Genomic DNA, 22715 nt, shown 5'->3' on the forward strand with positions numbered 1-22715 from the left:
CAAGGAATGGATTGTGGCATTTTGTGGAGCTATCACAAAAAAGAGACCAACTACCTGTTCTGTGAAGGGAATGTAATGTGGGGCATTTGGCAGTCTTAGCTGGTCCAGGCAAATGCACAGGCAGCAAAGTTTATCAGCTTGTAACTTTAGTAGAGTTGACATCTTGATGCTACGTTAAGCTTTCTGAGGTGCAGTTTTGGGCAGTTTTCTAAATTAAAACTTGCCAAATATTCTCTCATTTTCCTGCAAAAAGGAGAAATAATCTCTTTTCTTTATGCTTTTGATGTGATCCAATTTTAGAGTAGAATGAAAGAAGTAAGCAGGATGGTAATGAGTAGAGTTGGAAAGGTAGGCTCCTTATTAAAATGGCTCGCGTAATGTAATAGAAATCATGACAACAGGCTTTGAAGAGCATCATAACCTGTAAAGCTAATATGATCTACTAAAATTATTTTCTAGCTTCTCTAGAGTAAACACGTGAAAATGACATTTTCCAAGCAGACTATTAAAATAATGTTTCTTTTTAAAAGTATTTCTTACATTTTTTTAGTCTTTCATCACAATAAAGAGAAGGTGAAAGAAGAAGGATTTTTAGAAAAAGGTGTGCTCGCAAAATTTATTTTTTTTTTATGTTTCTCAGACATAACCTGATATGTAGTTCATGATACACAGCAATTGCTAACTGCATAGGAAATTATTTTCTTCTGAAATAATATAATTTTTGATTATTGGTGCACACAGTATTTTTAAGCTCTAGCAGGAGCAGGCAGATAATATAAAGCCTGATTCATCTCAAATACAAGATATTTTTTGCATTAAATACTATCCAACTTCTGGAGCCACGCTTTACTGAATTGCTGCTCTTTTTATCTGTGTCTGTATCAAGAGAATATTTCAAGAGTGTACCATATTAAATATTTAACACCAATTTATTGCTTGTGCAACTTCAGGTTTAGTTAATTTACTTCAGAGATGAATTTGGTTCTTAAGCTATATTGATTCTTTAAGTTAACAAACAAAAATACACTTAGAGGCCAATAAGAACAATAACAGACATACATTATTTTATGCCTGTTTAAGCAATGAAGGAGAACAGGAAATCAATAAAAAGGGCTTCTTGTATTCATAGGAGTATCTGATGGCTATAGTGAGACAAGAATAATTTAAAAGACTATATATATGGGGTTTTGCAGTGAAAAATAAGGAGCTCATAAATCTTATTCTTTGGCTGTGATTACATTGCTATTCTTTCCAAAAATAGAATAATTCATAATGTGTTAAATTTGTATTCAAGACAATTCCATCACTTTCCCATCAATGGCACTTTTTTAAAGTCAACACTGGTTGTTTTTCTGTAACCTGTGTGCTGGCTCAAACATGAGTTAATTCAGGGAAGCCCTGTATGTCCATGTTCCACAGGCTGACGACAACGCAGCCTTGTTAGGAGTGGGAAATTCTCCCCCTTCTGGGTCTGCAGACAGGAAAGTTTCTCTCCCAGCTACAAGTTCTGGAACCTGTAGAGGCACAGAAATAATCTGCCTCTAATATCACCTCTTTTTTCTACACGGGGTATGACCTGTGGCTCCATTAGGATGTCTGCCTTTAGTCCTATTTCTTTCCCATGTGGCAGCAACTCAAGGCAGAGAGAAATGTCGCTAAAAATGCTTATGGTCATTGCGCGTGTTCTGCCACCTCCACTAAGAGGCAAATATGAAAAGTGGCATTTACAAAAACTGCAAAAAGTCCATCACGTCATCCCAAAGAGCAAAACCACATATATGTACAGAAAGAAATGAAAGAAAAAGATGAAGAAGAAGAAGAAAATGAAGAAGAAATTGTGAATAAAGGCAGATAGAATGCGGATGCAAAAATCCTCCATATGAATGGCATATTACAGACCTAGCACATCTTGTATATCCTTGAATCAGTGCTCACATGTTGAGAGGTATGTGTCAATGTATGGACAGATTTCTCCCTGGGAAGTGTTGGGAGAAATATAAGAACCTAATGCAGAACATCTTGGGGAGTCAGTAAAGGACAGAGAGGAGAAAAAAGAATTAATTTCCACAGCCTGTGGCTACTGCTAAGAAATGCGGGAAGGAAAGAAGCATGCATGGAAATATATCTCTACATGTGGCTGTAGTCTGTCAAGATGATTGTATGATGACTGTTACTACTGCTGCTGCTGCTGCTGCTGCTGCTACTACTACTACTGATACTACCAGTACTATACAAATAGCCTATTTAGAAAGAAAAGGCCAGCAAATAGATCAAAAGTTAATGAATTTTTCCCTGCTTGAAGTCCTGTCTCAGAAAAAAAGTATGGCAATTCTTTTATTAATTAGAGAGAATATGTTAAAAGAACAGCTGTGCCCTGGCCTCAGCTGTGCACCATCAACCCTGGGGATCCAGTGTTCATGAAGGATGAATAATTCCTCAGAGAGATAATTCTTTCCATTCTACCATTTTTTTGTGGCCTTTGCCTCATATTTTTATTTGACCTCATCTCAGTCCCAAAAAAGAAAGAGAAACAGGGGAGTTTTACAGGAAGTCCCAAGATGTTGGTTTTTTTTTTTTATGCATCAGTTCACAGAGTTGCAGTTATCTAGTAAGACCAAGCTTCTCCCCCTCTCTCTCTCAAGCTAGACTCGATGTTTTCATTATTTCTAAGATACCAATTAAACAGAGACATGGTACGTCTCACTTTAAAATAGTTTTTATAAGTTTCTAAGGATTCTTTCTACACTACTAAAGACAGGCTCCTCACAATTTACTTTTTAAGCTGTTTTCGAGTCATAGACCATTACTTCTATCTCAATTTGTTAAGAAGCATGGGAGAAGAAGGTGGTTTTATTTAGACTTTGTGTGAACATATGTGACAGAATCGAACTAACCACATGGAGAGAAGGCCCTGAGCAGATGGCTTCAATTAATCATTAACCTTCACAGAGACTGATGAGAGTGGGAGGAGTCCGGGCTTTTACAAACCCACTTCCCTCCCCTTCCCCTCTTCATTTTACAGGGAAAAGAGAAAATTGATGTTTAAGAAGGATATGCTGTTATGGGAATGCTGGGGGTGGGGGATGAGCAGTGAGCTGATTTAGGACGGACCAGGAAACTTGTTTTTCTAAGAATGTTATGAACTTGTAGGAATGAGAGGTCTTGTGAGGAAATAGATGGAGAGTTGTTGGCTCTGAATCCTCATACCCAAATTTTAAGGACTGTTGCACTACCGCAGTCCTTTTTTCTCTATTTTGTGTTGTGGTCTGGTCCTTCTGATCCATGAGTCAATAGCCTGGTGACATCTGGTGTTAATGGTGGGATGTCCCGGGGTGAGGAGGAGGGAGAGAGGGACAATGACAGGGAAGGATGTGAGACAACAGGACTTGTTCATGAGTCTGAAGGAAAGATACACATCCATACTCTTCCTCAAGGGACAAAAGTGGGTGGGAAAAGCAGGGCATATTATGACAACCCCATATTCCATTATTAGTAATGGAGTAGTTTTTCCCTGTTTTCTTACAGGCATGTGGAGTTCCTGAGGCTGGAACTGTTTCACAGCGCCTTTACTTCAGCAATAAACATCTATGCTACTCGATACCTAGAAGCCTTTTCCCTAAGAACCATAAAAAGCCATCATGTTATTGTACCCTTGGTCCCATTATTTGCTTGGTTGGTATGTCAGAGGAGATTATAACTTGCCAGAGGACAAACTTTAAGCTCATGAAACTATTCTCTTGAGACAGAAGTATAAAAATCACTCCATACCCTCCTTAGACAGCCTTACAGAAATGTTTAATCTAACACTGAAATGCATGCTGTGAAAATTCATTAACAGTACAGGATCAGACTAAGACGAATGGCTGCTATTTTAGTTTGCCTATAGGGAAGTAAGTGCCCTAGGCACCAATGGGCTTTTCGCCATTTGAATGTGCTATGGTTGACAAATGCAAGGCCCACTGTGTATTATAAGAGAAACCTGGGAAGATAAGGCCAAACCACTAGAGGGAGTGGCTAGTTATATTTTGCAGATGAGATCATCTGGCAGAAATGAGAGAACTAGCACAGAGAAATCTAGAGAGGCCTAGTAAGGAAAAGGAAAGGCTATTCAAGAACAAAACAAAACAAAAGTTTTGCGTAAGGCAAAAACGTACCACACAGTTACTATTGTTTCTGTTTCAGGAAATTTGACTTGTCTGATTGAATGTTAAAGTCCTTCTGCAATGCTGAAGAAGGTTAGTCCAGAGACATACGACAGAGCTGTGCACGAAAGGCAACGTGTGCAAATGTGCCTGTGCAAAATACGCAACCAATGTAAAAACGTCGTGAAAATTGCAAAAGGTCTTAAAGGAAATCTCAGCAGCGTGTCAGGATCCAAGCTATCTCAGAGAATAAAGATATTGCAGAAACGTTCTGGAGAAGTCCAATATATTTGCAAACACTGTTTTTATAGAGAACTGGACACAGACCAATGTCTGTGGAACTTTCTAGTAACAGGACTTTAAGGGACTTGGGGAGCTGCTGCTAAACTAAAACCCCACGTTTATCACTGAAGACACCTAGATTGTGTTGACTGCAGCAGTATTATGAAGGAACTTCCCCCTGTTGCAATAAAATAATTGAATATTTTCAATTCAGATCAGAACCGATCTGAGAACATGATTTTGAACTGATACTAGAGGAATGGATTCCTGTAGACAGAGAGAATATACGACCTCAGTATAAACACCTTTTATGCACATCAAAGACTCAAAAATGTAACTTGTCTAACTAGACCTAGGAGGGAAATCACACTCATGACTGTCAGGTTTATATAGAGTCCGTGTGTAGGGCAGTCCCAACTTTGAAATGATACCCATTAATGATAACGGCCTCAGCATTTGCAGATATCTTAAAAAAGGACAGGAAATCTGCAGATGAGATACCCAGAGAAATTACTAAAGGAAACTATGATCAGAGCGTTGTCGGAAGGGAAAATTATACACTATCAGAAATGAACTAAAGGTAAAAGTTCTTAATTTTATGATTGTTGACAATTCCTGTGCGTCCCCCGCTTTTCCTGGTACTACAGTTACAAAATACACTTTGCGGCATCTCTTCTCTGTGGCTTGCATTCTTCCTTGTCATTCCTACCATCTCTATCCATCTCTACTGTGATTCCTGTCAGTTGGTCTTCTGACTTTCAGCTTTCTCCATTTTCAAACATCTGCTGTAAATGGATGTGTTTTTCCCTGTTCCTGTTGTTTCTCCTATTGGCTCTGCTGTTTAACTGAAAATACTATTTTAACATGAATGTGTGCCAAGAATACATTGCAAAGCTAAAAAAGATCTTCCAAGTAAAAGGGGGGATTCTCAGGGAAATGTAGTGTACCTCCAGTAAACTAATTAATTTTTTCAACTGTTATGTTCTACAATGGAAATGCATGAGGCAGTTACAAAAATGGTTTTATTTACTTAAAAACTGTAATGAGATCTTTGGATCCATTATAGATGTAGAATGAATCTGTAAGCAGTTAATAACGTAGTCACTCATAAGGAAGCTAACAGAGGATTTGACATGTCAGTTTGTACTTTGAAGCCATTAAGATGGCTTCACAGATATACTCTTTTTCTTTAAGGAAACATTACTGAGCATGTGCACTTATTAAGTCTCAAATCTTAAGAGTCTACAATGCTTCCTTGTAGTTCAGAGAATTTGAAAATACATTCTCCTATAGCACACTCTCAAGCCTGATGACAGAAATTAGTGGAGTGGGAAGTACCAATGGCAATAGAGACAGAGTGGTCTGGATCACTTATGAAGGTGAACCTATTTAAGTGGCATGTTTCTAATATAATTTTATATGAAATCATACATAAAATTATGCATGTAGGACTGAGAGTGCAAGCCATAAAATGAAAGTGTCCAGAAACACACTAATGTTGAAAAGGACTTAAGATGTAAGGCAGACAGTTACCTATAACTTCAAGAAGATGCTCTATGAAGCCATGTAATATTAATTGATAGTTAAGCAGTGGGATAGCAAGAAAAGTGGGTTAACACACTTTTTTAAATGACAGCAATGATCCCATTCCTGGAACGATATATGCAAGTGCCTAATATTGATGTTTCAAAAAGGATGCTCTTGGAAAATGAGCAGTGAGCCCTTGCTGCTTGTTTTCTGAACCAACTGATAGAAACACAATTTACGGTGATTCTTAACAAGCTCAAAGAATTTATTTTATCTAAGAAACAGTAAAATATGACTTAATTTCAGCATGCAAGTTAACTCAATGCAGATGGTATTTTTGAAGCGGGAACATTTCTTTAATCTAATAGAGAATGGCCTAACAAACTATAAGTACAGAGCAAGATAAACGTGCAGCTACAAGGTGTAAGATTTTTAACAGTAAATAATTAAGACAATGGTCTTACAGATGTGACTCCTTTACAAATCCAATCTTTTATCTAATATATGTATGCCTTACTGAAAAACCTAATACACCTTAATTAGAAATTCTAGGCTTGTGATTGCAGGTTACCAGTTGTACTGACTGTTGGTCAAAGAAAATGATCACACAATCCTCTGCCATATCTGTGAAAGGAATCAACCAAAGGAGTAAAGATGCTGATGCTGGCTTCTGTGAGACTAAAGCAGCTCTGTGTCAGGAACTCCAAAGAAAGCCCCAGTAGGAAGTACAATCTAGGACAAATAAACTTTTTATGCCATTTACCTGCCTTCAAATACTTTGGGAGGGAGTTTCAGTGTCTGCAGTTAAGTATTGCTTTAAATATAAGCATATCCTGAACAACTCCACTCTAAATACACACAGAAACATTAACTATTATGAATAAAACTTAATTAAATATGCAAAGCAATAATGTCAAAAGGGAACTGACAAGAAACATTCACATGAGGTGAAGTTTTGAATTTTTTTCCTCTTTGACCTTTACGTTTAGGAGTGTGTGACAAAAATGTTTGAAGAGAATTTTTTTTTATTATTTCTGGAGCAAAATGAACATCTCGGTGCAGAGATATGGACTGTTTTAAAACAGAAAAATATGGGTTTATGTGGATGCTTTTCTATTTGTATGAAAGATAAAAGATCTTTCAAGGAAAAAAGGTTTCTAAGAAAAGCAAGAGGAAAGTTCGTTTTGTTATTATAACCTTGGCGCTGTATAAAATTAATAAGGCTTTTGTATTGATTCAGCTGAAGATCCATTTCAGACTCTTGTTACAGACACCCTGGTCAATTCCTGTATGGATCTAGGGCTTGACTTAAAACAATCCACAAAATCAACTAAAAAGTAATCACAATGAAACAGGCTTATTTCAACACAAAGTGGGGCCTGTTAGCAGCCCTAGAACTTGTTGGTTTGGAGGATGCTGAAAAAATCAACAAAACTTTTAAGTACATACTTAAGTTTAGGAATATGCTTAAATCTATCCTTGATCTGCAAAGCGTTCAGATGGATGCCTAATTCCAGTGAGATGCATGAGACCTAATCACATGGCTGTGTACTTCATTGCGCAGTATCTCATTAACAGCACCATTGCAAGTAGCCACTTTATTATTAAAGAATTCTCCTTTTTTCTTACAAACAGCGAAAAGAGCTTTTTTTTTTTTTTGAACCTACCATCCTTTAACTTATGGATGCCAGGATTTAACATGGATACAAAGGACAAAACAAGAATCTTGGTGAGAACTTTTCAGTTCACAATAAATGTCTTGTTCGATTGCTCTGTATTTTTCTCCATGCCTCTCCCACAAAACCAATACATGAATCAAATGAACAACTTGATACAGCATGACTATAGTAACAGGGTTGCTCCAGAAAGGAGAAATGGATGAAACCTGCTCAGTACAGTCATTGCACGCTTTACTTTTAATTTGAACTTTCCTATTTGAATCAATTTCCTATTAGCACCCCTATTCACAACTGCCTAGAAGACAAATGGTGATGACTTAGAATTATCTTTCTCTAAACACATATACAGACATGTAAATTGTTCCTGTCCTTCCCCATACAACGTAACTGCATCAGGAGATCTCTGCTGCTTAGTGCCTGCCTGGAGGCAACATGGGTCATAACCTCTGTTTCATTCACAGTCACACTCACACGTACAACTTCTACCTGTTAAGCAGCAAAAAGAGATGAATGGCTCAGCCTTAGGTTTATTTTTCCTATCAGATTGTGGGATAAATCTTGTGTGTGAGTCTTTCAAATGTTGAGACAATCTAAGACTTTTTCTTAGTAACAAACCAAGCTTACAAAGTGGTTTTGGCCACCCTTGTAGATTCATTCATTGAGAGTATCTAGAGAATTAGTCCTTAGAACATTTCAGCAGTAATAGTTTACACAATGTATAACATGGTCTCAGACTATCAGCATGTTTGAAGTTCCAAACAAGATCAAAGCTACTTCACACAGTGTGGTCAATACTTGAAACTTTTGTATACTGGAGAAGAAGCAGCAGCCAGACGTAGTGAAAGCAGACCGCGTGCCCAATGTGAGCGGGCTTAAAAGGCAGGAACCTTTCAGATTTTGGTTCTCTCTCACTGGTCAGTATCATTCAACTTCCCTGCTACGCAAAAAATGGGTCAACGTTGTGGACTGTTTGGGCAATCACTTTTAAAGGACAGACATAAAATAGAATGACGTTTTCACTTTCACAATACTTTTATCCTCTTATGTAGTAGTTCATCGCCAATTTGGAGTGCGAGCAGATGGAAATTGCCATAGACAATGTTTTAAAAAGGAAAACCATATGAAGGTAGAAAATACCCCTAATAATGAAATCAAACCGAAGAGAACTGAATTGAACGTCAAGATCCTCAAGAAATCTGAACCAATCTAACTTCTCAGTGTTGTCAGAAAAGTTAATCCTGCTTCCTCTTCTTTCCTTTTTTGTTTTTTGTCTCTGCTGTTCAGGTAGTCATAAGAGATGATGCATGGGATGGGGACAGGATTGAGAAGGTGGGGATAAAGATACTGTAGGTTGTAGGATGTGACACACATAGCCTTGAGCTTGTCTCTGGTGTCTTGGGAAACTTCATCATCAGAAGAGGGCTCTGAGGAAGTCTTGAGACACAAATTCAGTGGACTACAGGAACTCAGGGATTTTTTCCAGAATCATGTTTTCTGTAAGCAGGCAAGCTCCTTACCAAGATGTAAGGGCTACACTTTTGAAGTAGGCTGTATTAATTCCTCTATCCACATTTCAATTCATGTAGATGGGGACTTAGTTAATCAAGGATATATGGATTTCAGTGTTTCAGCAGCTGGAATCACATAAAGTCTATTCAAACACTGCATCTGAAAGCTTGCACTTAACAAACTTTCCTCAACAACCTACTCTGCAGCCAGACCAGGAGACTTATGAGGAAAAAAAACAATCAGATTCAACCTTCTGTTGAATCAGGAGGTTCAACATTAAACCTGGATGTGGAAGAGCACACAGAAGTTGAGCGAAGGAGAAGTTATTCAACCTCTTTGTAACTTCAGAAACATTTTTTTCTTTGCTTAACTTGTCTTTATTTTTTTTCTAAAATTCTATTTTTCTGGCTCACAAATGTGATCATGTAACCAGAAGCTGATATTCATAAAACCAAAACACGATCTCCCAAGTAGTAGTTTACTGTTTATTAATAAACTGTCTTACCTGAAAGACACAGAAGAGGAAAACACTACTATATACTTTATGTTTAGTCTCTCATGTATATTTATGACTGCTTCTCCTTATGCTTCTGTGCTTATGCTAATTGGGTTTAACATAGCTTTTTACTGTTCTCAAAACTGAAAATAACTTGTTTTGTTCTGTTAGGAATTCACATAAAAATAGATAAAGACAAGGCAATTTTATGCTTAGATGGCATGCTACTCATGGATTAGTGGACTCTAATGCAATAGAACGGGTAAGACAAAAGTGGTATCAATATTGTAAAAGATTCACACTTGCATGTCTTGGGGCTGTCTGAGGCTCCTCCCTCCTGCACACTGCCTCCCTCTGACCACCATGCGTTTCTGCTGTTTGCTGCAAATGAGTTTATTTTGAAACAGCCAAGTTTTAAGTTTTTGCAGAATTTATAACCTCCACAGCAAAAAAACCAAGCACAGATGTTGCCTGTATTGCTCCACACCTTAGAATTGGCGTATTTTCCAAGAAGCCCTATTGCCTCTCCTTGAGGAGACTTGGGGTCTTGTGCTGACAGGATCTCCTGTATTCAATGACTGAGTTCAGAATGATCACTTAATTTATTTAGGTTAATTTTAAGCAAAACTGTATTTAAAAGTCATGCAGATGTGCAAACACTTGCTGGACATCTCTCCACAATGGCACTGATAGAGCTTGCTATACTTTTAGTCTCCTCTGCTATCTGTTTCTTTTTTGGCTAGAAGAAAATCCTCTTCACAGGGCTTGAGCAGCAGATGTAACTCACAGCAGAGATTTCATGACATTAGAAGTAGCTACAAGGAATGCCAAGGATGACCTGCTTCTAATGAAGTGGTGTAAAACACACTTTATTGAAGTCTCTACCCTCACTGTGTTTGCTTCTTCTGTTGGTTTGGTTTTGGTGTGGTGGTGTTGTTGGTTTTGGGTTTTGGTTAACTTTTTTTTTGTTTAGACATGGTTGAAAAAGGCGCAAAAATGAAGGTCAAAAAAGGGTCAGTGAGAACTAAGGTCTTCTACATACTTGTGATTTTAGTCACAGCATTTGCTCCTGTGATATGCAGGAAGATATGTTAAAGCATGGACACAGAAATCAGGAAAGCTGGAGTTTTGATGTCCCCGTTCTTATGGTATCCGATGTCATATGGCATCTGTCTTCAATAAAGAGGGGCACAATAATATTTAAAGACTGGTACTTGTTAAAGACCTAACATCCTAGAGCTAAACAGTCATTCTCCAATTTCTCCTTTGCAAAGGGCACTACACAGATGAGGCTCTCCTCTGGACGAGCGGCTAGGAGATTGCCTTACGGAAGGACAACACTAATTTGTGCTCCCTGACTGGGAAGCAATATAGCTACTGGCTGTGTCAGAAATTTCTGTAAGTCTTGTAGGTTATGAGTTCATTCTTTAGCAATCAGACCACAAGACAGGCAAGCTTCAGAATCAATTTTTCTGTACTGTGGCTGTGCACTTCTGGTCATTTCGGCATTCCTCATGTTTGTATGGTGTTCTTTATGTGAAAAAAAAAAAAAGCTATAAAATATTAGTTAAGTATAATACTTAGGAATGCCTTTCCTGAAGAATATGCAGTTTTAGTATGCAAACAATAGCCAAAAAATAGATGGTGATTGAAACAAGCAGTATTTTTTACAATTAATTAAATCACCTCTTCCTTTTTTCAGTAACTCAGTATTGCACAACGAAATAAATTGTTTTGTTATTTGATATTATTTGATTTTAATTAAAAAAATCTGAAAAGTGGGTAGCTAACTAAGCAGTCACTCTCGGACAACTACTCTTAGAAAGTAATGACAGGTAAATTCCTTCTCCTTTGAAAAGAGAAAAAGTGTACTTCCAGATAAGTATGTACCTCTGTACATACATGAATGTTTTTCCTGCTGAAGTGCTATGAGAGAGAAAAACTAAACCACACCAAATCATGCTCCAGTATGGCACACTTTACAGTTGTTTATGTTAGCAACTTTATATCCATTTATATTCCATATAATTTATTGTTAGCTGTTTATTTTGAACTAAAGCCAAAGGCAGATATTTATCATACCTCATTAGAAATTCAGCTAAGATTTTGTGGCACTGTCATTTCCTTACTAACTGCAGAAATTAGTCAGAAAAAGGCAGTTCAGAAAAACACAATATCATACACATATGATATTCCACAAACAACATTACACAGAAAAGTACCTGCAGTTTCTTAATGTTGTTGCCCAATTGTTGTAACTCAGTTGTGACCCAGAAAATGATCCATTTAAAAAAAATCTTGAAAGATAAAATAAAAGTGGATACTATCCCTCTAAAGATAAAATCACTGTAGTGAATAGGCAGAGGAATGCGTGCTATCGCTGCGTGATTTATTACCAAATCTTTGACAGTCAGGAAAATCTCTCCCAAAGCAAGTATGGAAATGATTTCAGTATCGCTGCTTGTTGGTTCAGTGAAAACACAGGCACAACCCCTGAACAGTGCTGGCTTCCATTTTGTGTTTCCTGGGCACTTCCAAGGCTGCTAATCTGGAAGCCAGAACTGAATGTCCCAGAGGAACAGATCAAGCAGCCTATCTGGTCATTCTGACTTTAAACTATTTGTTAATCTTGCTAAAATGGTTGCACTAATAATCTCTTTTCAGTAGATAAGGACAAATCCACTTCTACAGGTTTTTGATTACTTAAAGTACGCTGTTGCCTTCCAACAGGAAATGAATTTAGGTCAAACTGTGTATTACCTGACCTTATGTTACTAGTTCTACCTTGTCCACAGAGAACAAGAGGTGTGTTTTCACATACTGATTGGCAAGGTAGTGTTTTGACAGTCAGTTTGATTCTTTCTAGCAGCACTTCCACTGAAGTTAAGTCATAGATTGTTGTCTTAACTTTCTAAAACACCAAAAGCTCGATTTTCTCATGCAATAAAAAAACACACACAAATACGGAAAGTGCATGCAACAACCAAACCAAGTTACAAAATAAGCAACTCATTTACAAGCATGCCATGCCACCTCAGAAAGAACAATGATTTGGCTTCCACTGTGCAGAGGGAAAGAGAAAACAATCCTTGGGAGGGCAATAAAAAGAGAGTGAGGTTTTTCCTTAGCTGCCCATGGCTGGCATAGGTGGGTTGGAAACAGCTTTTTAGGAGGTTGTAAAGGAGGGGGACATGAATTTATTTGCTGTGGTGTTGGCATATGGCAGGTAAAATTCAGTCCTCAACTCTGTCTCCCCTGCACCCAGTACACTGCCTCCTTCCACAGCCCCTCTCACCTTAGCTGACCTCATTAAGGGCCAGGGCAGGGACATAAAATCCTTTTCTCTGCTCAGCCGCTCACACTTGGAGTTGGAAGAGGGGCACAAAATAAGCCAACTCCCCACAGATCTCATCAGCGGCATAAGGGAGGCAACTGGCCTGTCTAACTCTTCACCTCCACCTTATTTCATGGCTACAGGACCTTTGGAGACTCATATTACTCACTGCTGATAAAGGCTTATTAGCCCCATTCTGGCTGCTGTCCAGAGTCAACTATACCATGTCAGAGCAGGAGTGTCTGTCCCTCCCTGTGAATGCCAGTATAGCTCACCTGGGAGCTCACAAATATAACTGGAGAGCACTATGCAGCATACTGGAGGAGTTTTCTGAAGAAACAAAGTAAGCTGGGACCCTTCACTGAAGCTCAAAGCAATGCTGACTTCACAGTCCTCACTGAAAGTGGAAAGTAAGCAATTTTTTCCTGGGTTTTGGTTTCAGCGTCAGAGCTCAAGGCAGCCAGCCTGAGCTGCAACTAATTCAGATCTCATCAGTCTGCATGGATTGCTCTCAGTTGCAGTATAAATTATATTTCGTCTCTCTATACCAGAAATCTAACAGTGTAAAATAAAAGGATGACTGATAAATATTGAGTTAAGCTTCTCAGCAAGTCTTTTATCTTCAACAGCTTTCTAAAAATCTCCGTAACATCACACTACATTTATAATTGTGCAACAATATTATATAGCTGTCTCGTCCAAGTAATTCATCCAGTATTATTCACCAAGTAATTTGGAAATGTTGGTTTCCACTTTGGTTCAATCACCTGGTTTTATCGTGACCTGCTGGCACTGCTATAATCCCCTTCCACCTTGACTCTCCTGAAACACTTTCATTTGTGCATCTGCTTGTCCTTTCAGTCCAGTTTTGGAAACTGTGAATGCTCTTCCAAAAGCCCCCAGAGCTAAGTCATAATATAAGCAGTTGGAGAAATAGCACAGCCAGAGGGAGGTTGTATCTTTTCTTAAGTTTACAGATTGCAACTAGAGTATCTTTTCAAAAGTTTTGCATGAAAATTTGACTTTTTCAGCAACTGAAGTGCATTATATTTACCTAATATGTTTTTCTTATTTTTAAAAAGACTATGTAAATTTTAGTGTCCTATAGTACTTTTCCATTATATTGCTACATCTCAGAGAAAACATCTCAGACAATGCAGCTTTACAAAAGCCCTTCTTTTGGGTTCCAAACAGAAGACTGTGAAGTTGTCTGCTTTTATCACTCCTCCAAATGCATATTGTCTTCCACCTACTCTGCCAAAGCACAGTTTATGTCTAGAAAGAAGGAATAACAAGGAATAAATCTGAAGAGAAGATAAGAAAGGTTGAGAAAAGTAAAGAGATTCTGAAAAAGGAAAATAGTTTTCAAGAGAGGAAGTACTTCGTTTGTAGAGATCAATAGCAAAAACAGACCTTAAAATTATTTAAGAGAGGTGAGCTGACATCACTGTGGACCAAAGATACATGTAAAACAAAATGAAAGTTTTACTTCAATGAGGCTTTGAATTATACTTTATGTTGGTGTGGGATGTGTTTAGCAATGACAATTAAAAACACAGCATGTTTTTTGGCCAAGATATGTAGTAGGTGGTGTCCTTCTTCCTCCATTCCAAGAAGCTTATGAATGTGACGGTCTCACCCATTTTCTACCTGAGAAGCTGACAGGCAAGTTCCCATGTTCCACTTTTTTATGTGATTTGCAACTTTAGTGATATTGTCAGCTATTTTCAGATAAGTTTCAATGCTACAAAAATTTTCTGGATGATCCCCAATATGCATTCTAGAGACCCTGTCTACCTTCTTCTCTGAGTATAACACTATTTTTAAAGTTATATTATTTGGTTTTGTGGGTGGCTCAGTTATTTTATGCTGTAGTGTCTCAGAGGACTACCATCTCGCCCCAGTGATTTACTGCAATGGAAGCTCTGGCTTTCCCCTCTTTCTCTCTGAGAGTGCCATACCTTCTCCAGCTACAAGGAGATCCTACAATATACACCTCTCGATACACATGTCCTCTTCCTCTGACGAAGGGGCATCCAGTGAGGAGAAAACACTTGGCTTATACAGTTTACACTTGGTTTACACACTTTATTACATTTATTCTTAGGTGCTCTAACAGAACAGTGCCCCTCCCTCCAGCCCCACATCTCAAAACATCATACTCCTCCTCCAGTAAATTCTCAGTCCCACAGAAATATCCTATTATATGTTCAACTCCTGCCCAGCAGTAACTATGCCATGAAGAGTGGGAAGAACCTGGTAGGAAGTGGGAGCTTCTCCAAATTAGAGAATCCTGTCAGCACTAGCAATTATTATTAACAATAGATGGGATGATATCAGCACTGGAGAGGACTGTCCTTGATCGGTGTTTGAAAAAGACTTGTGCCTGTCTTAACTGACTGCAAAGACATAGTCAGTGTCTTTGTAGTCTAACAATGAATGGTTTGTTAAAAAATAAACAATGGCTAAATTAATTTCTTGCAGGGACTTCTATTTAAAAAAAAGTATGCAGTGGAGCCCAGCATCACAGCAGAGCTAGCTTACAGCTGCAGAAAGCTGTGCTAGTGTGCCAGTGTGATTCCAGTTTCAGCTGACCACTATGAAGCTCTTCTGAAGTGGGGAGCAAAAAGAAATGGTCAGCAATGAGAGTCTTGTGATTGAAGTCTATTAAAGTCAAAGTTAGTTATATTAACCACATCTTTGCATATATTTTTTTTTTTTTATATTTACTTTCTCTAGTTTTTGTGACCATTTTTCCATACAGGCAAGATGAGGAAACTCATTAAAAAAACTGGCAGCTACAGTGAAACTGGCTAGGCACAAAGTCCCCTTAGTCATTCCAAAGACACTGTTTGTTGTTATTGCAAGTAAAACAGTTTCAGATAGCAGTAGGGCTTCAGGGTTGACTTCGACCTCTTTCAGTTATGCAAACTGATTGTATATAGTTCATCCAGTTATTGACAAACAGGTTATTTTGTCAACATCAATGAAAGAGAAGAAATGTATTAGGTACATCCTGATGACACAAAGATAGCTGAGCTCTGGGGATGGCATACGGGACTTAGTTCTCTCCTGACTCAAAATTTGGAAAGGGATGTTAACTAGGGACCTTCTTTCTCTTTGTTTTATTTCTTTGATATCAGTTTATTCTGAGCAAGCTGGACCCAATTCTGTAGGTCTGTTTCAAAAAAGAGTTGAACAGGTCAAGCTTCACATGCTACTTAATCTATAAAAATATTTTATTTTACTCTTGAGCACAGATGCCTCAAGATTCAGAGGTCATGATAAAGCAGCTGGTTTATTTCCAACTTTCCTTGCTTTGATGGAGGGAAGTCAGAAGAAAATCGCCCTTTCCTTGTTATTAGAAAGCATGAGAAGCTGTAATTTCTCAATAGATGATCTCCTGGTAATGAAAAGTACAAGTATACTTGTTCAGATGATGAGTGGCTCTGGAAGCTCTGCCTGCTTTGTCTTCCATAGAACCAAAAGGTGCTAAATAACTATATTCCTCATGTCTCTGCTCTTTTTAGGAATGCGTTTAGAGCAAATGGCAAAAAATAGAGTAATTAAAGAAGGACCTTTTAATTTGTTCACAGAATAGTTCTTGATTGATACTTTTAAACTTTGTTATGGCCCAAAAGAGAACGATGGACTGAATCCCCCTTTTAACTTCTTGCTGTGGATATCACACAAACAAAAATGTATTATTTCTAGTCTAGACAATTAAAATTGCAAGGGATGGTAGTTGTGCAGAAAAAGCTGGGGGAGGAAAAATATCAACCAGATATTGCTTGGCAAAGTCTTTGAATAAAAGGACTTGTGTCAACAAATCTGAACTACATTTACAGTCCTGTTAGAGATTATGCCAGTTCAACGGCCAAAGGTATATCAATCTTAACCCACAATGAAGTTACTTATTAATCCAAACGCAAACGTGTACTTGATAATACTTTATTACCTTCTCAATAACACATCTGCAGCCAGCAACCTAAAAACTTCTTTCTGACGTAGCAATGACTGAAACCATTAACTAACCTCAAATTCCTTTTTTGCCTCCAACTTATAAAAGTAAATAAGATTAACAAAAGTAGCTATGGTTACAGTCACAAATGCAGTCATATGAGGATATGTGGTAATGACCCAAGTCAGTCCTGAAGTCAACCCATTCACGTATTTTTAGCTATTCTCTCTGCTGAAATAGTGAACTTGCTAATACTTTAATGATCACTCTCAACAAAATATCATCAAATCACTACCACTGAAGATACTGCAAATACACAGAGTTATTCAACAGAGGTAAATGCCATCAGGCAGGAACAGCCCCTGCCTAGAGGGTCTGCAAGTGAGGAGTTTCTTCCACAGATATAGATATGACAATATTCTGAAAGTTGTACAAGACAAACAGTAAAATCCATTTGCTGCCCTTAGGTGTTTTCTGTATTAGACTGGCAATTGTGGGAGAGCTGTGAAGGAGTGTGGCTAGGCAACACAACTGATTTATAAATAGGAGACTGCTACCTTCCTGAACAAAATTAGAGGTGACTGCTATAAGCATCTATTATCAGTTAAAAAACATCCCTCTAATCTAGTTCCACCAAAAAACTATGGTGGTATTAAACAACTTGTATACAAATCTAGGAGCCCAAAGGAAAAAAATCACATAAACTACCCTACATGTTATATAGTGGGCTTTTTGCATTATTCTCTTGAAATTTGGCCCCCCTCTTTTTAGTCTAACACAGAGCTGGAAGTCTGTAGCAATAACAGCAGACTACCTAAAGATAAATCACTGTTATTTTCTAGTTTCAATTAAAAATGCTGAAATAAAACTTTTAAAAAATGAGAGCTGACAGGACACAGTATTATTATCTACTGCTATTTATTGGAATCTGTCTGTCACCTTATGCACGTATTTATAGGATAGGCAGAATGAATAAACACACATATTAGAGGAGACAGACAAGTATACACATTTCAGTAAACTGGGAAAAAGACCTGCCGTGATCTCATGACCCAAAACAATACAGCTTTCACAAACAACTAAAAAGAACCACATTTTGGATAAAAGACATTTTCAAAGTGGACAATGAACTGCTAAAAAAACCCATAGTACTGTGACAAAACAAAAATGAAATAGATTTCTACTGTACGAGGAGAGTTACTGCCTGAAAGGCATAGATCTCTTTCTGAGCTATTAAGAGTAATATGGAACAATTTTTCCATTGGAAAAAGAAGAGTCAGTAGTAGAGTTCTTTAATAAAAATAAGAGGAATTTTGGAAGTAAAGTTATTACATAGCCTCTCATTAAAACACATGAATTCAAGAAACTGAATAGCAAAGTTATTAGACTTTCTGACTTACAAAATGCTCATATGATGTATCTGTGAAGACAAGTACTTCTGACTCAGTTTACTAACAGCAACTGTTTACTGTTAGTTACAAATTACCTATGACATTTTTTGTTTCTAATGTATGCAACAATGAATTACAAGCCAGAACAAAATGAATAAAAACATAAAAATATTTTTAAAGCTGAAAAGGTGGTATCTACTTACAGGGAAATTATCTTACATATTGTTGCCAGAAAGGCATATTCTCCTCCCTATCCGAAGCAATTCAATCAAGTCATAAAACCTTCTGAGTGTCATACTTAAGTCAGCAACATATGTGACGTACAACATGTGAAAATGAGAAACAACATGAGAAAGCAACACGAGAAAGCAACATGTGGGGATTTAGAACTACATCAACAGGACAGTAGAGAAAGAGAACAAGCCTGCTAAATACAACTTTTAATTGTACTGGTGGATAAGAAGCTCAACATGAGCCCACAAAATGCACTTGCAGCCCAGAAGGTACCCTGGGCTGCATCAAAAGAAGTGTGGCCAGCAGGTTGAGGGAGATGATTCTGCCCCTCTGCTCCACTCTGTTGAGACCCCACCTGAGTCGTTCGTCCAGCTCTGGAGTCTCAGCACATGGACCTGTCAGAGTAGGTCCAGAGAAGGGCCACAAAAATAATCAGAGGGATGGAACACCTCTCCTATGAAGAAAGGCTGAGAGAGTGGGGGATGTTCAGCCTGGAGAAGAGAATGCTCCAAGGAGACCTTATTGCGGCCTTTAAAAACCTAAAAGGGACTTATAACAAAGGTGGGGACAGAATTTTTAGTAGGTCCTGTAGTAGTAGGAAAAGGGGTAATGGTTTTAAACTGAAAGAGGGTAGATTAAAACTGGATATAAAGAAGAAATTTTTTACAATGAGGGTGGTAAAACACCGGCACAGGTCGCCAAGACAGGTGGTAGATGCCCCATTCATGGAAACATTCAAGGCCAGGTTGAATGGGGCTCTAAACAACATGATCTAATTGAAGATGACCCTGCTTATTACAGGGGGGTTGGACTAGATGACCTTTAAAGGTAATTTCCAATCCAAACCATTCTATGATTCTGTGATTTGCACCTTCTTAGGCAAAATGAAATTTTTTTAAAAACACTGTGAATACAAAAGTTTCACTCCAGGCTTTAACTGTGACTATCAGGCCAAAAAAAAAAAAATTTTCTTCAGAAAACATGCAACTCATGTCAGACAGGAAAGTGCACAAACAATCCATTTATTTCAACAATGCAATTGTTCATTACTAAAAAGCGTGTAATTATAATGCTGAACAGTCAGCGTTCATGGCTCCTTTCTCCCGTTTCAGGGCACAAGACGTTTATATCACTTTGATGTTGGAGACAGTGAATTAGGCACACTGAAAACAAGTGGTTTCACTGCTCTCACAGATTGTAGCTAAGTTCCTTCCCTTCTCATTGCTGGAAGTTTATCCTCTAATAAGTAATTCCCAAGACATCTTGCAATAGGAAGCATTCATGAATGAATGCATTAATAAATGTTTCCTATTGCAGGACCCACTGGGAATTCTTTATAATACTTGTAAGGAGTTTACAGACCTTCATTAGTTACATAAAAAACCCCAAAATTTGCTTTTTCTGAACATAGTATTCCACCCCTTTTCAAAATACCACAGTCGACAACTAAACGCTAGCATGAAACAGAGCCAATGACCCTGTATGTACTTACCATGTACCACATGCTTGGCCACTTGGGATCATTGAAATAAGTGGATTGGGTACCACCAGGTTTATAATCCCTCTTTATCCTTCTTTTAACCACCTGCTGTTGTATCCACTCCACCTGCCAACCAGGAAAACATATGGAAAGTGTTAGGGTTCCGTGGAGATTATCAAGAAATGTGTGAAATCTTGGGAAGTTTCCCATTACCATAGTCCAAGACATATTTCATGTTAAAGAGTTCATTCTGGCAATGGGAACACACAGCTCACCTTGGCATACTGTTCACTGAGGAATATGTCCAATTTAGTTAGTGTTACAAATCTCTCTTGAACAACTACTTAAATCCCCTGCTAGAAAGACTTCATTGGCTATCATCTTTTAAATGCTATTATTTTATTATGTTTCATTATTAGACTAGTGCTTCTTTCAAATTTATAAAAGCAGTTACTGTTACAAAATATAACAGCATATTACAATGAGGAATTAATTAAATTTCTAACATGGGGGTGGTGGTTTTTTTTGTTTTGGTTTCTTTTTAGTTTTTATTTAAGTCTGTGCCTGAAAACAAAAACATTCAGAAAAATATTAAAATGTTTTGCTTAACCAATATCTAAATCACCTTCACCACTTGGAGTGAAAAAACAAAATTAAATTGTATTTTTAGCAAAGTGACTCTTTGTCAAGATTCTCTCAGCCAGGCACCCTGAAACTTTATTTTATACTAAGTTCTCCCCAGGAAGAAACAGCTGGGTACGGAGCAACAGGTCAAATTACAACAAAAAAAGAACTTGAAACACGAAAACAAATATAAGGGTTAAAAAGCTAACTCTGAAAGGTATAATCTTGTCTGTCTGACACATCTTCAAAGATTCATGATACATCCAGAAGGGTGACACCAAAAGTGACGTCAACCTTAGAGCAGCTAGAACTCTGCAGTTATTTCTGCATTAGCTATTCTAAATGGGAGCTAGTTTCTATAAATGTAAATAACATAAACTATCCACAGAGAAACCCAAGTTATATTTACACACATCTAGCTTCCTGACAGCTCATATTTCTGCTGAATTGTTTCAGGGGATATAACTATAAAAATTCAATTCACCTCTTTTCAAGCAAGACAGCCATTTCCTACTAGCAGCAAACTCTGCACCTTTTATTTGTGCTGTTTATGAAATGTCTGTGTATGCACACAAACATAGAAATATATAAAAGAAGTTTACTTTCAGCTCATGTATTTCTTTGTCGCTTGCCAGAGATGGTATTAATGTTTTCCCTTGGAAGGCTAATCTCTCTACTGCGCATCCACAACTCAGCTTCAAGTCCTTAGACAGACATAGGTCCATTGACATTAACAAAAATTGTGCTTGAGATCCATACCATGCCTACCTCTACCACCTTTACCATACCACTCTGGCCTCTAGTTCTTGGTCAGATGAAAATACAGGAAGACATCACTGAATTCAGGATGAGAGGATTGCTAGAACATTCCTTGTAGAGGTTGGCAAGGCTTTGTGGTTTTCTTTATAAAGAATAAATTAACTTTTCCCCTTCCCAAGAATTAACTTTAGGGCCAAGAATATTCTTCTAGAGGAGAAATTCTGTCATTTAAGAACACAGATAATCAGCTAGTGTTAAATCTTCTAGGAACAAACATAGATCCCTTTCTCCTTCTAGGAGAATTGAGAAATTTGATATGTGCCTTTCTCTCCTGGTTACTGTGCTCCTCTTCCAGCTCAGGCTGAAATCCACCTTGGTGGATGCCCTCTCAAGAAGCCAAGAGCTGACTGCACCCTTCAGATCCTAAAAGATGCAGAGGTGCCTTCAGCAGGAGCCGACGGCTAATCAGTCTTTGGCACCATTTGACGTAACAAAGTCTGGAGGCCTGTAAGATGCACAGAGCATACCTATATCTGGGCAAAGGCCAAAGGAGGGAGAGCCAAAAGACTTATGGCTGCTTTAAAGTGGGATCAACAACCATCTTAACTAAATCTCTCCTCCACGAAAAAGGCTGATTCACAACTGATTTATAATGAACCCTACCTTTTTGTCACTTGCTGCTAATATATGCTTTCTTTTCCAGACCAGAAGCTTGTTTTTCTTCAAAGTTTCTTTCCTTGCAGGTAGCCCAGACCTCCCAACACATCTGAAGCCAACTAAGAGGCATGCTATGTACCATCTGATCTCTGACTCTGCAGCTGCCTGGATTGCCACAGATCATGGACCTCTCTCCTCCTATTACTAGTATTTAGCAATGAATAACAAAAAGGCTTCAACAGGCCTGAATAAGCAACCATGGTTTTCAGGGCTTATCTAGATCCACCTTCTAAGCCTTATTATGAGATTTATGCCTCGGTGCTAGAAACAATTTCACCTGAGTGAGGGGTCTCAGGCTTCTATGCTGCAGGAGTATTTACTGTCATCTTGATTCAACCTTAGCTGCAGGAATTAACCACATGAGTATGCTACCATGTTGAGACAGTTGTTTAAATCAACAAATTTCAACACTGCACAGCCCAAGAGCACACAGAGCACACCATGCCACGCATGGTAACTCATTACGAAAACTCATTTATATCTTGAGTCTGCAGGGAGGAGTTACAAATGCCTGCTACCAATGCATTCTGAGGATATGATAGTGTTGTAAGAGCATCCACAGAGAAAAAAAACGAGACAG

At 38.0% G+C, this 22715-nt stretch overlaps 1 protein-coding gene across 3 annotated transcripts in view; it reads right to left on the reverse strand.

Annotated features, from left to right (window-relative positions):
* Nucleotides 1-22715, reverse strand: part of PCSK5 (proprotein convertase subtilisin/kexin type 5) — a 252572-nt gene that overhangs the window by 178957 nt on the left and 50900 nt on the right. For all 3 annotated transcript variants that reach the window (XM_054184936.1, XM_054184937.1, XM_054184938.1), the window contains exon 3: nucleotides 20048-20161. In XM_054184936.1, the coding sequence (XP_054040911.1) occupies nucleotides 20048-20161 (114 nt within the window). The remainder of the gene's footprint in view (nucleotides 1-20047; nucleotides 20162-22715) is intronic.

Source organism: Rissa tridactyla, chromosome Z (genome assembly GCF_028500815.1).
Source record: "Rissa tridactyla isolate bRisTri1 chromosome Z, bRisTri1.patW.cur.20221130, whole genome shotgun sequence".
Classification (NCBI taxonomy): domain Eukaryota; kingdom Metazoa; phylum Chordata; class Aves; order Charadriiformes; family Laridae; genus Rissa; species Rissa tridactyla.